The 13,101-nt window shown below is 36.1% G+C and overlaps 2 protein-coding genes across 2 annotated transcripts in view; both read right to left on the bottom strand.

The window, feature by feature from the left end:
* LOC306639039 (olfactory receptor 5W2-like) overlaps positions 1 to 13,101 on the bottom strand; it is a gene marked incomplete at both ends in the record, with an annotated part of 112,472 nt that overhangs the window by 65,298 nt on the left and 34,073 nt on the right. The gene's annotated exons all lie outside the window — the stretch shown is intronic.
* LOC306639222 (olfactory receptor 10AG1-like) lies at positions 11,324 to 12,358 on the bottom strand. Its single transcript, XM_079102616.1, has one exon. It carries the CDS (start codon positions 12,350 to 12,352, stop codon positions 11,408 to 11,410), a length of 945 nt encoding a protein of 314 aa, XP_078958742.1. The 5' UTR covers positions 12,353 to 12,358; the 3' UTR covers positions 11,324 to 11,407.

Below are 13,101 nucleotides of genomic sequence, written 5' to 3'. Positions count from 1 at the left end.
AAAACTGAACAAAGTTGTCAACTACTCTCATGTTTTTAAAGTCTTGGAAATTATCATAGGACTATAATGAATTGTGAAGTGTTTCAGAAAATGAAACTGACCTTCATAAGAGCATTTAAAATAGTGCATTTTATAGTGTGACTGTAACCCCCATCTATTTTCAGCTACTTTGGGCAGGCCGTCTAAAATGGCCATGTAGGTCAAAAACATTGGCTCTCTGTTATTGTTAATGGAAAATGTTCATGTAACTAGGTCCTGAGCATAATTTTTTTTCCAAGGTTATTATTAAATAGGTAACAACTTTATTGGCAAGTAATACTAGAAAACACAATGTTACAACTATATACAACTATATCTTTTTATATAACCTGTAATGGTTAATTTGACTGGATTAAGAGATGCTGATGATTAAGAGGCTTCTGGGTGTCAGTGAGGGCATGTCTACGAATGGCTGAAATGTGGGATATGAACTGAAGTGAGACCCTCCCTAAGTGTGGGCAGCAACACCCAAAAGGATGTAAGTTGGATGGAATAAAAGTTGGAAGAACAAGGTAGCAGATGCAGATGCAAGTTAGACTCTTCTTGAATAGGTTCTTAACTTCTGATTCAATGCTCTGAGGATATCAGACTCTTGCTTCTTCACTTTTCCAAAGTGCACTCTGCCAGAGATTCTCTAGGTAGTTTCCAAAAGCCTTGGTCTTGGACTCGGGTAGTCCAAGAGGCTGTGCAGTCCAAGAGGCAGAGGTCCGGAACAAGAAGGATCAAGAGGGTTGGATCCTTGATCTAGCAGTGTGGACTGCACAGCTGCTGGTTCTTCCAACTCTCCAGCTGCAGACAGCCATTGTAGAATATCCAGCTTCTGGTCCTGTAAGCCAATCTAATAAATCTCCTTTATATAATCATACTTCCTGTTGATTCTGTTCCTCTAGAGAACACTGCCTAATACAGCATGAAATAGATTTGAAAGGAATTCTACAAAAATAACTGAGACATAAAGTAGATTTGACAAAAAGTATTTATCCCTACTTTTATGAAAGACCAAGTTTAAGAACAAGGCCCCCTGCACACTCAGGAGGGTCCAGAGAGTCAAGCAACAAACCATTCATTCCTTATGCAATATCGACTTGTGAAGTGAGGAAATACAAATTAAATTCCAACACAATTTTTTTTTTTATTTCCTATAATGTATCTTAAATCACAGGCACATGTATCAGCATTGGGTACATTTTCTCACTCAAGATGTGTAAGCACAATCTATTAGCTGACAAATAAATTACTGTGAGCAATGAGTGATTCAGAGGAAGTGAGTCTTGTAAGCCTGATCAATTTAAAATAAAGTGGGTGGAGTGCAGAGACATCAGCTACTGCCCACCATAATGGAAACCAGCCTCAACAAAAGAGTCTAAGCAATTTACTAAGAAACCAAAGAGCCACAACAACCATCCCTGGAGGAAACTAGACTTCACAATGGCTATAATATATTTATGGATTGTTTTGCTTTAATCAAAGTTTATGATATGAGAAAAGAAATAGGGAAGTGTGAAATGTACACAGAAGAAGAAAAAATAAAACAGTAAGACACAGAGAGAAGACAGGGTGGGTAGTGCAAACCTGAGTGACCAGAGCTCCCTGGTCACTCTAGCCCTTCTTCCTGGGCTGAGTCTTTCCCAGGTGTAATGGATGGAGTACCGTCAACTCTGCTTGTTTCTGCCTGAGCTTGCTTAAAGTGCTGTAGTTTTCACTGCAAAGGGCAAGAAAGGAGACTGGAGGACACAGACCACTCAGTGTCCCATCCTAGAACAAGGTACCACTGGAAAAGTGGAACCTTTGTCCTTGTCATCAGCTCTTGTTTAGTAGTGCTCAAGTTTCAGTAGTGCAGGGACAGGTAGGGGAGAAGCGTGTGAGGGGAAGGAAGGCCTTGGAGTTTACTATGTTCTGCATGAGGAAAATAGTATTATTTTTATTGTTATTATTGGGGATTAAACTCAGAAATTCTGGACAATTTAACTATATTCTCAATTTTTTTCATTTTTCATTTTGAGAAAGGCTATTTCTTAGTTGCCTACTCTGGCCTAAACCTTGCCATTCTCCTACCTCAGTCTCCCAAGCAACTGAGATTTATAAGCATGTACTATTTTATTCAACTGATTTAATTAGGTAGGGAACATGGAGAATCCAAAGACTGTGGCGGTGGAAACCTGGGGCCCAGGGTTACGCCAGGTGCATCTAAAGATGGCGACTGGCAGAGAGCAAACAGTGTCCTGATTATGCCTGGAGAACGGCAGGAAGCATTTACAATTGGCTGCATGATAATCAGTTCAGCTGCCTAGTGCATGGACAGATATACTTTACATGTATGCTTGAGCAAGTGATCACTTGACCTTTAACAGGATTGGATGGACATATCTGGTTACAATTGCTTATGCATGAGACTGCTTATATATTGAGGGTGTTATTTGAATAAAGCGGAAGCTGCTTCATGAACCTCTGAAGTGGACGTGTCTTTCATCCCACTGGTCGGGCCATAAGAGAAGTGGCTACGGGGCCACTTGGAAGCCACGGTTTTCCGTAAAAGACTATGTTTATTGTCAAATACAATGGTGATCTCATTGAACAGCTATTATTTTCCATTAAAATTATAAAAAATATGGTTCCATAGTTCTAAGGTGAATATATCAATATTCAGAATAGAAGGCAAACAGAAGTTTAATGGCACAATAGAAAGAAATGGCCAAGAAGAGCCTTCTTCTTTTTTTTGGGTGCTGGGGATCGAACCCAGGGCATTGTGCTTGCAAGGCAAGCACTCTACTGACTGAGCTATCTCCCCAGCCCTGAGAAGAGCCTTCTTAAGATTAGTTAATCCTGTGGTCCATTCTCTACTTGAGTCATGATACTGCATTGAGTTTTTATTTTAATTATTTGACTGCCAGTGAAGTTGGAGATCCACATCTAAGAAGTGTCCATGGATATCCGAATAATAAGAAGAGAGCTAACAGATCTGCATTTAACGGAGTTTGAATTTGTGAAAATCACATCATTGAGCTGACTTCTTTGTCATAACTAGCCTACATGAGTTCAAACATGCCCAGAGATATGAGTGCAATGCTTTGCACATAGAGTAACTCCTTTTTTTTTCTAAATATTCCCAGTGTTGAAAAGTGTTTAATATAGAAGTAGAATCATAATTCACAGACAGACACATATAAACCAGTTGGGAGGGATGGGGGAGAAGGAAAAAAATAATGGAATGAATCAAACATCATTACTCCATGTAAATTTATGAATATGCAAATGGTATGCTGTTACTCCATGTACAAAGAGAAACAATATGTATCCCATTTGTTTACAATAAAAATAAATTTAAAAAAAATCACCAGTACTGCAAGGTAGTAAAAATAATAACTAAAAAAAAAAAAAAAAAAAAAAAGTACCTTTGCTGTGTCCCTGAGATTTTGGTATTTGTATTTATAATCTTGTTTGATTCTGAGAATTTTACAATTTCTCGTCTAATATTTTTAGATGACTCAATCATCATTAAAAAATAAAACTGCAATAATAATAAAAAACTGAAAAGAAAAAAAAAAAAAAAACAGTTGCAAAATATTGTAGAAACAACCTAGGTTGATTCCCTCTTTTACAGTAAAGGACCAGAGTTCTACAAAGGAAGATTCACTTATTAAGTACCACAGTGCTTTAGAGTGGCATTGAGCAGGGAGATAAAAGTTGCTGTATCTGTTGGAAATATAGACATATAGACATTGTAATCCATGTACCTACACAGCCTATCACTGGTATCTATCTTTCCTTTCCATGTTACTCTTATACCCATGTAACATAACAATGTCACTTTTTTCTGTTCAGGGGTTTCAGTAACAAAGATAAAGGAAGGTGTCAAGGTATAGATTTACTATAATATTAACTAACTACAGTCACCAGTGATAATGTAATTGATAAATATTCCCTCATAAGTCATTAGTCTCAGAAGGATGTGATTTACAGGTACTAAGAGCAGAAGAGAATGAAAAGTATTTAAGTAAGTAGGTTAGAATTGAACAAAACCTATTGATGTTACACTGACAATTTTGTAGATTTCCAACACAGAAGAGCTATTTTAGAACATAATGCCACATTGTTTTTCATGTTTAATACTGAGAATCTCCTAAAATATTCCCAATAATTTCATTCTCTCTCAAAACTTCAGGAAGAGAGCAGTAGGGGTAGAATTAATAAAATCAATAAATTCTGATTTTGAACAGTTACGTAATTTTGGAATATTCGTCTCTATACTTCAGTGCCACTAGATCTGATAACATATTTAATAGGTAGGTTAGATATGTATTTAGATTCCGTAATACATTGGGGTCATATTGGAGGGAAACTGGATATTTAGATGACATGTTATGACACCTATATTAGCAGTGATCTATAACTGACCTCTTGTGCTTATACTTTTTATTTATTACTTTATTTTTATTCATGTTTTTCTTCTAATTTGTGCACGTGACAGTAGATGCATTTATACATTTTGATAGATCATACATAAATGGAGTGTAATCTATCATTTTCCTGATTGTACAAATTGTAGGATCACATGGGTCATGCAGTCATACATGAACATGAGGTAATAATGTCCGTTTCACTCTCCTAACCTTCCTACACCCATTTCCCTTCCCCTCCTTTCACTCCCCACTACATAATATAAGGTAACTGTATTCTTCCCTATCCCCTCCCCTTATTGTGAATTAATATCTTCATATCAGAAGAAATATTCTGTCTTTAGCCTTTGGGGTTTGGCATACTTCACTTAGCATGATATTCTTCAACTCCATCCATTTACTAGCAAATGAATAAAATTATGGCATTTGTGCTGTACTGTTAATGTTTCAATGTTTGTAACTATGCTGATGCTTATGAGAAACAATTCTGAAAGTTAAAAGTAAAAAATGTATGATAGAATGATAAGTGAAATAAGCAAATCCCAGAAAACCAAAGGCCAGATGTTTTACTCTGATAAATGGATGATGATACAAAATGGTGGGGGGTGGTAAGAGAAGAATGTAGGAACTTTGGTTTGTGTAGAGGGAAAAGAGGGAGGGAGAGGGCAGGGGAAGGAAAGATAATGAAATGAGACAGACATAATTACCCCATGTCCATGTAGGATTTCAAGAATGGTGTGTCTACATTGCATACAGCCAGAGAAATGAGAAGTTGTACCCCATTTGTGTACAAAGAATCAAAATACAGCCTGTAAAAATAAAATTAATTTTTTTAAAAATGTATGATACAGGTGGAAGCCTTTAAATCTTTTATCCAAAGCAAGAACACCACAGAGGTTTCTTCCATTCAGATATTATCTAACATAAGACAGTGCCCCATAAATGCCCCTTGAAAAGCAGGGGGACTTCTTGGACTCACATTCCATTCAGTAACATTTTCACACAGAAACCCTTTCTAATGGACTAGAAAACCTAAGCTGTTCATTAGCATGTGGCTTCTGCAGTTGTACTAGACAAATGTGAGCACCTTCAAGTCATACGAGGTGCTTCACATGTATATTTCTTATGAACCATTTTAGTCTACACTCTACCAATGGCAGCAAATATATTACTGTGTTTCTGTATGGAATAAATAATAGCATTACTCTACATATCTCCACCTGTTTGTCTATCTATCCCTTTGATATCTCTTTGGAGAAACTGAAAATTGTGGGAAAATAGTGAAATTTGTTTTCACAAAAGTTAGTTTTAATTTTCCCATTACTCTTTTATTTGTCTCAGACTGTGATGAAAGTTTTGCAGTAATATTATATTAATAATGACTATGATGTTATACCATGCTTATTACATCCAATAAAATATTCCAAGTGCTTTACATAGAACACATGTAACTGTGGCAAAATTAAACTAACATCATTGTGGTATTCTAGCTGAGAGAGTTGAGGCACAGAGGTTTGAGAGCCAGGGTGTGGTGGGAACAGGATTGGAACCCTCCATGCTGACCCCAAAGCCTTACGACAGTCTGCCTTTCCACGAGCTAGACTCTTCATATTAACCCCACGATTTCAATTGGGGCATGCAGACTCAGAGTGACATTAGTACGTCATTCAGCTACTTCTGCACATGTACAGATCCACCCAGGCGTGGCCCTGAGAATAACCAAGAGGGAGGTCAGAATATCATGGTGTGATGCTGTGAGACTGAAGTGCAGGAGTTCCTGAAGGCAGGAAGTAGGGTCATGTGCTTACTGGAATAGAGGCCTCGTTGCCTTGGGAACTTAACATTGGTCATTCCTCTGAATGCTTGATGATTCTACTGTGAGAACTGGGAAAGGGAAGAGAAGAGGCAGGAAGGTAGAGGTAGGGGAAGAGAGTAAAGCCTGGCTTAATTTAAATGGAATTAGCAAAAGGGTCAAATTACCATGATGCACTAAATTCTTCCCAATCAGAACACAATATTACTGAATAGAAAATAAATTAATTTCAACTATTCAGTGGGCATCCATGCTTTAGACTCTCACCTCTAACAACAAGCCTATTAACCAAGAGGCCGCTTAGACACCTATAGCAACCTATATCTGAAAAAGTGACACAATGTGGATTACTTCATAATGATTCCCACATGTGGATACAGACCAGAGCATTTTGCGTCTAGATACATAATAACTGAACTTTTGAACAATAGTCCTGTTGTCCCAGAACTACTTACCAAGAAAGAACCCATTTTCCAATTGCCCAGGTGGTTTACTTGCCAATAAAACCAACCAATTTTCCTTGCATTTTTTATATCATTGTTAGTAACTAAAAGAGTTTAAACAGATTTATTTATAAAGATGACTAGAGAATAATTAAGGATCATCATTATAATTTTTTTCTGAAAACAGATTTTTGGTCAAATTAAAAATATTGTCAGTGATAATTTGAATGGGGACTTTCCCCTATTTATAGTATTGTGGTTTTTTTTTTTTTTTTAAGTTAGAATCCTCCAAAAGATAACAGTTATTTGGAGATTGATTCAAAGTAATTCAAACAGTATAAAAATGATGTGTTTCCATTTAAATTATTTAAAAAAAATCTAATGCAATTTAAAAAGTGTTAGTGTCACCAATACTGAGTATGATATGTCTTTTGGAGACATAGAAGGGTGAGCATGATGGAGGCTCCTACAGCATTTGGAATCAGCAGGTGCTTGGTGAGAAGGGGAAAGTTTCATTGACAAGTCCCTTCTAGCAGAGATCCTGAATGATGGCAAAACATCATAGTTAGGAAACACAGCTTCTGAATATCAGCTGAATGACTCTGATATACATTGTACATATAGTTCTACTAACTATATTGGAGTTCCAGGTATCATTTATGGAACTCCAATATTTTTATAAGCTTACTTATTTTGACAGCATAAGACCAGTTGCTGATGTCTCCCTCTGTGTGTATGAACTTAAGGAGAGATTCTCTTTCTCTTTCATTCTATGTAGTCATAGAGATTCATCTCTGGACCATATGTATACTGAGAAGCATACCCAGACCAGAGACTTATATTTAAAAAGCTATATTACATATAATAAATAAACTCATCATATGGAAACAGGTGAGTCCTTCTAATCAATAAACAAGACAAAATACACTGAAAATAAAGACACGTTCATTCATTGTGCCTGACAATCAAGGACTTTAAAATAACTACAATAACATTTTAAATGATTTCAAAGTAGATAAATAGTTTAAACCTAGATCAACAATGATAAAAAGATGAAGGAATTCAAGGAATTGGATCCATTCAATATAATAAAATGTAATTGAGAACTGCAGGATCCAGCATGAGCATATCCTAAAATGGCCTTATTGTCACACCAATTGTCAGAACACAATCAGGTTATTTATATATATACACAAATACACTCCATTTTGGCATCCATATGTATTAATAATAAGGCCTGTATTTTTATAGGACATTTTCTATGTTATTGTAATTCTGGTAAATCCCAAGATCTGCAGGGTGTGTTGGTGAGTTGCAGAACCAGAAGAGCAAGTGGTTTAGTTCTGATATAAATCCAGAGACCTCAGAACCTGAAGAGCAGACACTGCAGTTCTATTGAAAGTTAAGCAGACTTGAGACCCAGGAGAAGCTCATGCCTCAATTCTAATCCAAAGACAGAAGAAAGCTGATGCTCTCGTTTGAAAAGTCAGGCAGGCAGCGCCCTCTCTTCCTCAGGGAGGCTCAGACCCTGAGTGAGATATAGCCTGTTTTAGTCAACTTTTCACTGCTGTGAGTAAATGATCTGAGCAGTACAATTATAGAGGAGGAAAGTTTATTTGAAGGTTCACTGTTTCAGAGGTCCTAGTCCATAGAAAGTTAGCACCATTCCTTAGGGCTCTTGGTGAGGCAGATCATCATGGCAGAACAATGTGACAGAGGGAAACAGCTCACATCATCAGATAGCAGAGACAGAGAAAGAGAGACAGAGAGACAGAGAGAGAGAGAGAGAGAGAGACTCCACTCTTTAGATACAAAATATGTACCCCAAAGCCACATTCCAATTCCAGTTTCCTCCAGCCACATCCTACCACTTCAATTAATCCCAGGGATTAATTCACTGATTAGGTTAAGACTTTGACAACCCAAATCATTTCTCCTCTGAACCTTCCTGCATTGTCTCACATGTGAGCTTTTGGGGGACACCTCATTTCCAAACCATAACACCCTCCTTCCAGTGACAAGATAAGTTTATCCATTTCAGGAGATGTGTTTATGGAAGACATCCATCTTTCCTCCTCTTTGTCGTTTAAGGGGTCATGTTATTAGATTGATCTGACCTGAATAATCTCAGAATTTAAAACTCTTACTAACCAGTGCAAGATTCCTTTGCCATGTGATGCAGTATATTCAGATGTTCCAGGGATTAGGATGTGGACCTCTCTGGGGATCCTTGCCATGTCTGTCAAAATATCTCAGTGAATAAGAGAACTAATTTTTAAATTCTTTGTTTGAATGGATCCATAACTCACAAATTTTTCACTGATGCATCACATAACATTCAATCCCAAAGTATTATTTGTTAAGTCATCTAAGATGCAAACTCTACTGTGTCCATTGTGTTAATTGATGGTTTTTACAATTAATTTTCCATTAATTTCAAATTAATTGAAATAATTTGAGAATATTTAATATTTTAAAATCAAAACTAATTGGAATTACTAAAGGTAATTTCAATGTGGAAACATGCAGACATGCTTGAGCACATAAATAATATTGTGGAGTATCCATTTCAACAAAAATAGAATTGTATGGTTAACTCAATGAATTAAAATATAAACTATATAACTAATGATTCCTCTAAGAATTGTATCTTAGAGGAATTGTACCATTTCAATGTTTTCCCAATAAAACTTTAAATATTTCAATCTTAGGAGAATCATTATACTTTCTAATAATCCTCTGTGTTAATAAGAACATTCATATTGTTGGTTTTTAACTAATTTTAATTGTTATAAAATGTAGTTAGATGACATTTAACTACTCAACACTATGCTGAGAATGTGAACTCATTTATCTGAACTTCTGGGAACTGCTTAATGCCAGCGTCCTTGTGATTCCTGCTTTGCCAAATTTCAGGAAAGAAACAACTACCACAAGCATTTCTGTTATAATCTTCACCTTTATCAACAGTCATAGCAGCATGGTCTTGCTCATGCACTTTATGCTAAATTCCAGGTTCAATGTAAAGCACTAAATTGTAAGCAATAGATGCATACACATTTTCAGGAATAAAATATACAAATGAATAAATGTAAATTTAATAACAAATGTGAAGGATGCATATAGGTTGAGAAAGGAGAAATGTTGTATTTCCAGGACAGGAGCAAACAAGTTCGTGCATTGTGCGTACTATCACACTTAAAGTTACAGGATAGAATGATTCTCAGATGCACATACACAAAAACACATGCAAAAAAAAAAAAAAAAAAAAAAAGAGAGAGAGAAAAGAAAAAAACTTATTTGAAAATGTGATAGAGGATGCCAGCCATTTCTGATTCTGTTGATTAGTGCTTCTTTCATCAATGTGTGCACACAGATTTAGTAATTTTAAACACTATAGAATTGGTTAAAATCATGAAAGAAGAGGAAGGTAATGCAGTGCAGCTGTGTGGATTTCACATATTCCTGAAAATAGCTTCCAACACTTCCTTGAACATTTTCACTCATGACTATTTCGTAAAATAGGAATAGGTTTAGGACTGACCTGTTGGAGTGTAGTAAAGAAACAGATGAGGGATGGGAATGTGGTTCAGGGCAGTGGACAGTTCTAGTATATATAACACTCTGGGCTCAATTCCCAGCACCACCACCCTCACACATACACACACCACACACACACACACAAAAAAAAAAAAAAAAAAAAAAAAAGAAAAAACAAACAAACAAACAAAGGTGGAGGTAGAAAAAGTGTTTATACAAAATATCTTGGGACCATGACATGAAAGGAGGAAAACATATGAGCAAAAAGAAACCAGTTTCAAAAGGCAGTAGTGTTGTGTTATATCATGCTCTCATGACAAGTTATTAGGATGAAAGGATAAGACCTGTACACATATAAGATTCTTTTTTCTATTGACATTATAATTTTTAGTATTGGTGATTGAACACAGTGGTAGTTTACAACTGAGTTATAATCCTGGTGTTTGTCTATATTTATTTATTTATTTATTGTTAATTTTGAGATAGAGTCTTGCTAATTTGCTGAGTGTCTTGCTAAGTTGCAGATGCAAGCTCAAGCTTGAAATCATCATACCTCAGCTACCTGATTTTCTGGGATTACAGGCACGCACCACTTCACCTGGCCCACGTAACTATTCCTTGGTTATTATAAAGTAAGTATTCCACTATGGCGCATAGTTATCTCAATGTTTATTGGTGACAAAAAAAAATGTATAGATTTTGAAAGAACTCTGGGGTAAGCCAAAGTAACATTCACACATCCATTCACTAATTTTTGTATTTCTGAACAGACACTCATTACACAACTACTTTTGGTAATGATGGCCCATCTACAGTATAATAAATAAGAATTTCACACTATACAGGTATACACATTTAAGTAAATTTCAATCTTTCATTAAATCTAAAGTGTAAGACCTAACATTTTAAATTTTGGTTATATATTTATAGGGAAAATGTGATGCACTTTAACATTTTATATAGGAAAAATACTTTTTAGGTGGAATGAGGAAAATAGATAAATTTCCCTATATAAATATGTGAACAAAGTCAATTCAAAGGCTACCATTTAAATATGCAAAATTTACATCATAAACATGAAGGTGTTATGCTCTCAAAAGGAGAATGAAGAGAACTGAAATGTTTCCTGATAACTGTGATAATAAGATAAAGCAACCTGAAGTAAACTCAGAACGCTATATTTTAAGCCATAATCTTCTGAGTGCAGCAAGCACATCCTGGTTCCTGAGGCTGTAGATCACAGGATTGAACATGGGAGTCACTATGGTGTAGAACAGAGAAAGCAGTTTGTCAGTTCCTGCAGAATGGCTGGATGTGGGCCTGAAGTAGGTAATGGAAGCTGATCCAAAAAATAAAACCACAACCAGCAGGTGGGAGGAGCAGGTGGAGAATGCCTTAGCCCGTCCTTGTGCTGTGGGCAACCTCAGAATGGTGCCAATGATTTTGCTGTAAGAGACAAGTATCAGCACAAAAGGGACCAGAGCAACCAACATCACTACTACATAGATAGACATCTCCTGCAGAGAGGTGTCCCCACAGGCTAGCTTGAGAATGGGGGGTGTGTCGCAGAAGAAGTGGTTGATTTGGTTAGAATGACAGAAATGCAGAGAGAATATCTGCCATGTCTGCCCTACCTGGACTGGCATTCCCCCAAGCCAGGCACCAGCTGCCAGTTGATGGCACTTCTTTGGGTTCATGACTAGAGGATAGTGCAGAGGGTTGCAGATGGCCACATAGCGGTCATAGGACATCACAGCCAGGAGGAAGCATTCTGCAGTTCCCAATACAAGGAAGAAGCACATTTGGGTGGCACAACTCAGTAGGGAAATTTTTCTATTCTGAGTCCAAAGGCTGAACAGAATCCTGGGGAGAGTGACTGAAACATAACAGATTTCCAGAATAGAAAAATTTGCCAGGAAAAAATACATGGGTTTGTGCAGCGCAGGGTCAAGCCTGGTTATTATGACTATGAGGCTGTTCCCAATGAGGACAACCATGTAAATGATGGAGAACAGCCCAGACAGAAATCCCTGGAGGTTTGGAAGTTCAGAAAATCCCAGCAGGACAAACCACACCACTGTGGAGACATTGTCTTCTGCTTCTATCTCTTCAAGCTTCATCTGTAGGAAAGAGTTCACCAGAAGTACAAGTCATTTGACTGTCTTGGGCTTTTGCATTCACATATGTAATGCAGTGAATGGTGAAACTTCTAATTTCTCTGTTTAGTAAAGGAACAAAATTATTATTTCCAGGTGCTCAAGATTATATTTAAACATTTTTTAAAATTTTTAAATAAAAGCACCCGTTTGAAAATTTTTATTAAATATAGCAATGATTACATTGTTAAGTTGCTCATCTTTTGAGGGGAGACGTCTCAAAACTATTTTCTGATACTATCAATTGAGAATTAATTTAATTTTTAAATAAATATTTTGTCCAACTTCTAAAATTGTTCTTAGAAATGAATAAAGATAATTTTTATTGTAGTATTTTATCTGTAGTATTTCCATTCTCCAGTTCAAATTTGATTTTCTGTATTTCTTGGTTACTTCATTATTAAGAAATAATAATAAACTCCCCAATATATATTGTATAAATTAACTTGCATACTATATTTTTATTTATATATAAGGTCTATAAAGTGGTAGTTTATAAATATTATTGTTATTTTATAGTGTTGAGGAAAGGAAATCTTAGTGTCCTTACTGTCTGTGAAATTTCAGAAGGGAAAAATATTCACATGTATATCTGTGTTCCAGAAAGTAATTCATACTAGGATATGCACACTTAATTTACATATTTATTTTGTATAAAGTAGAAATTTCATCTCCTCTATGGGATCATCTTAAATCACTCCTTTGCACACTCT

Source organism: Sciurus vulgaris (assembly GCF_902686455.1).
Source record: "Sciurus vulgaris genome assembly, chromosome: 11".
NCBI classification, from domain to species: domain Eukaryota; kingdom Metazoa; phylum Chordata; class Mammalia; order Rodentia; family Sciuridae; genus Sciurus; species Sciurus vulgaris.
Note: the sequence above shows the minus strand (reverse complement) of the source record. Positions and strands in the feature narration are given on the sequence as shown.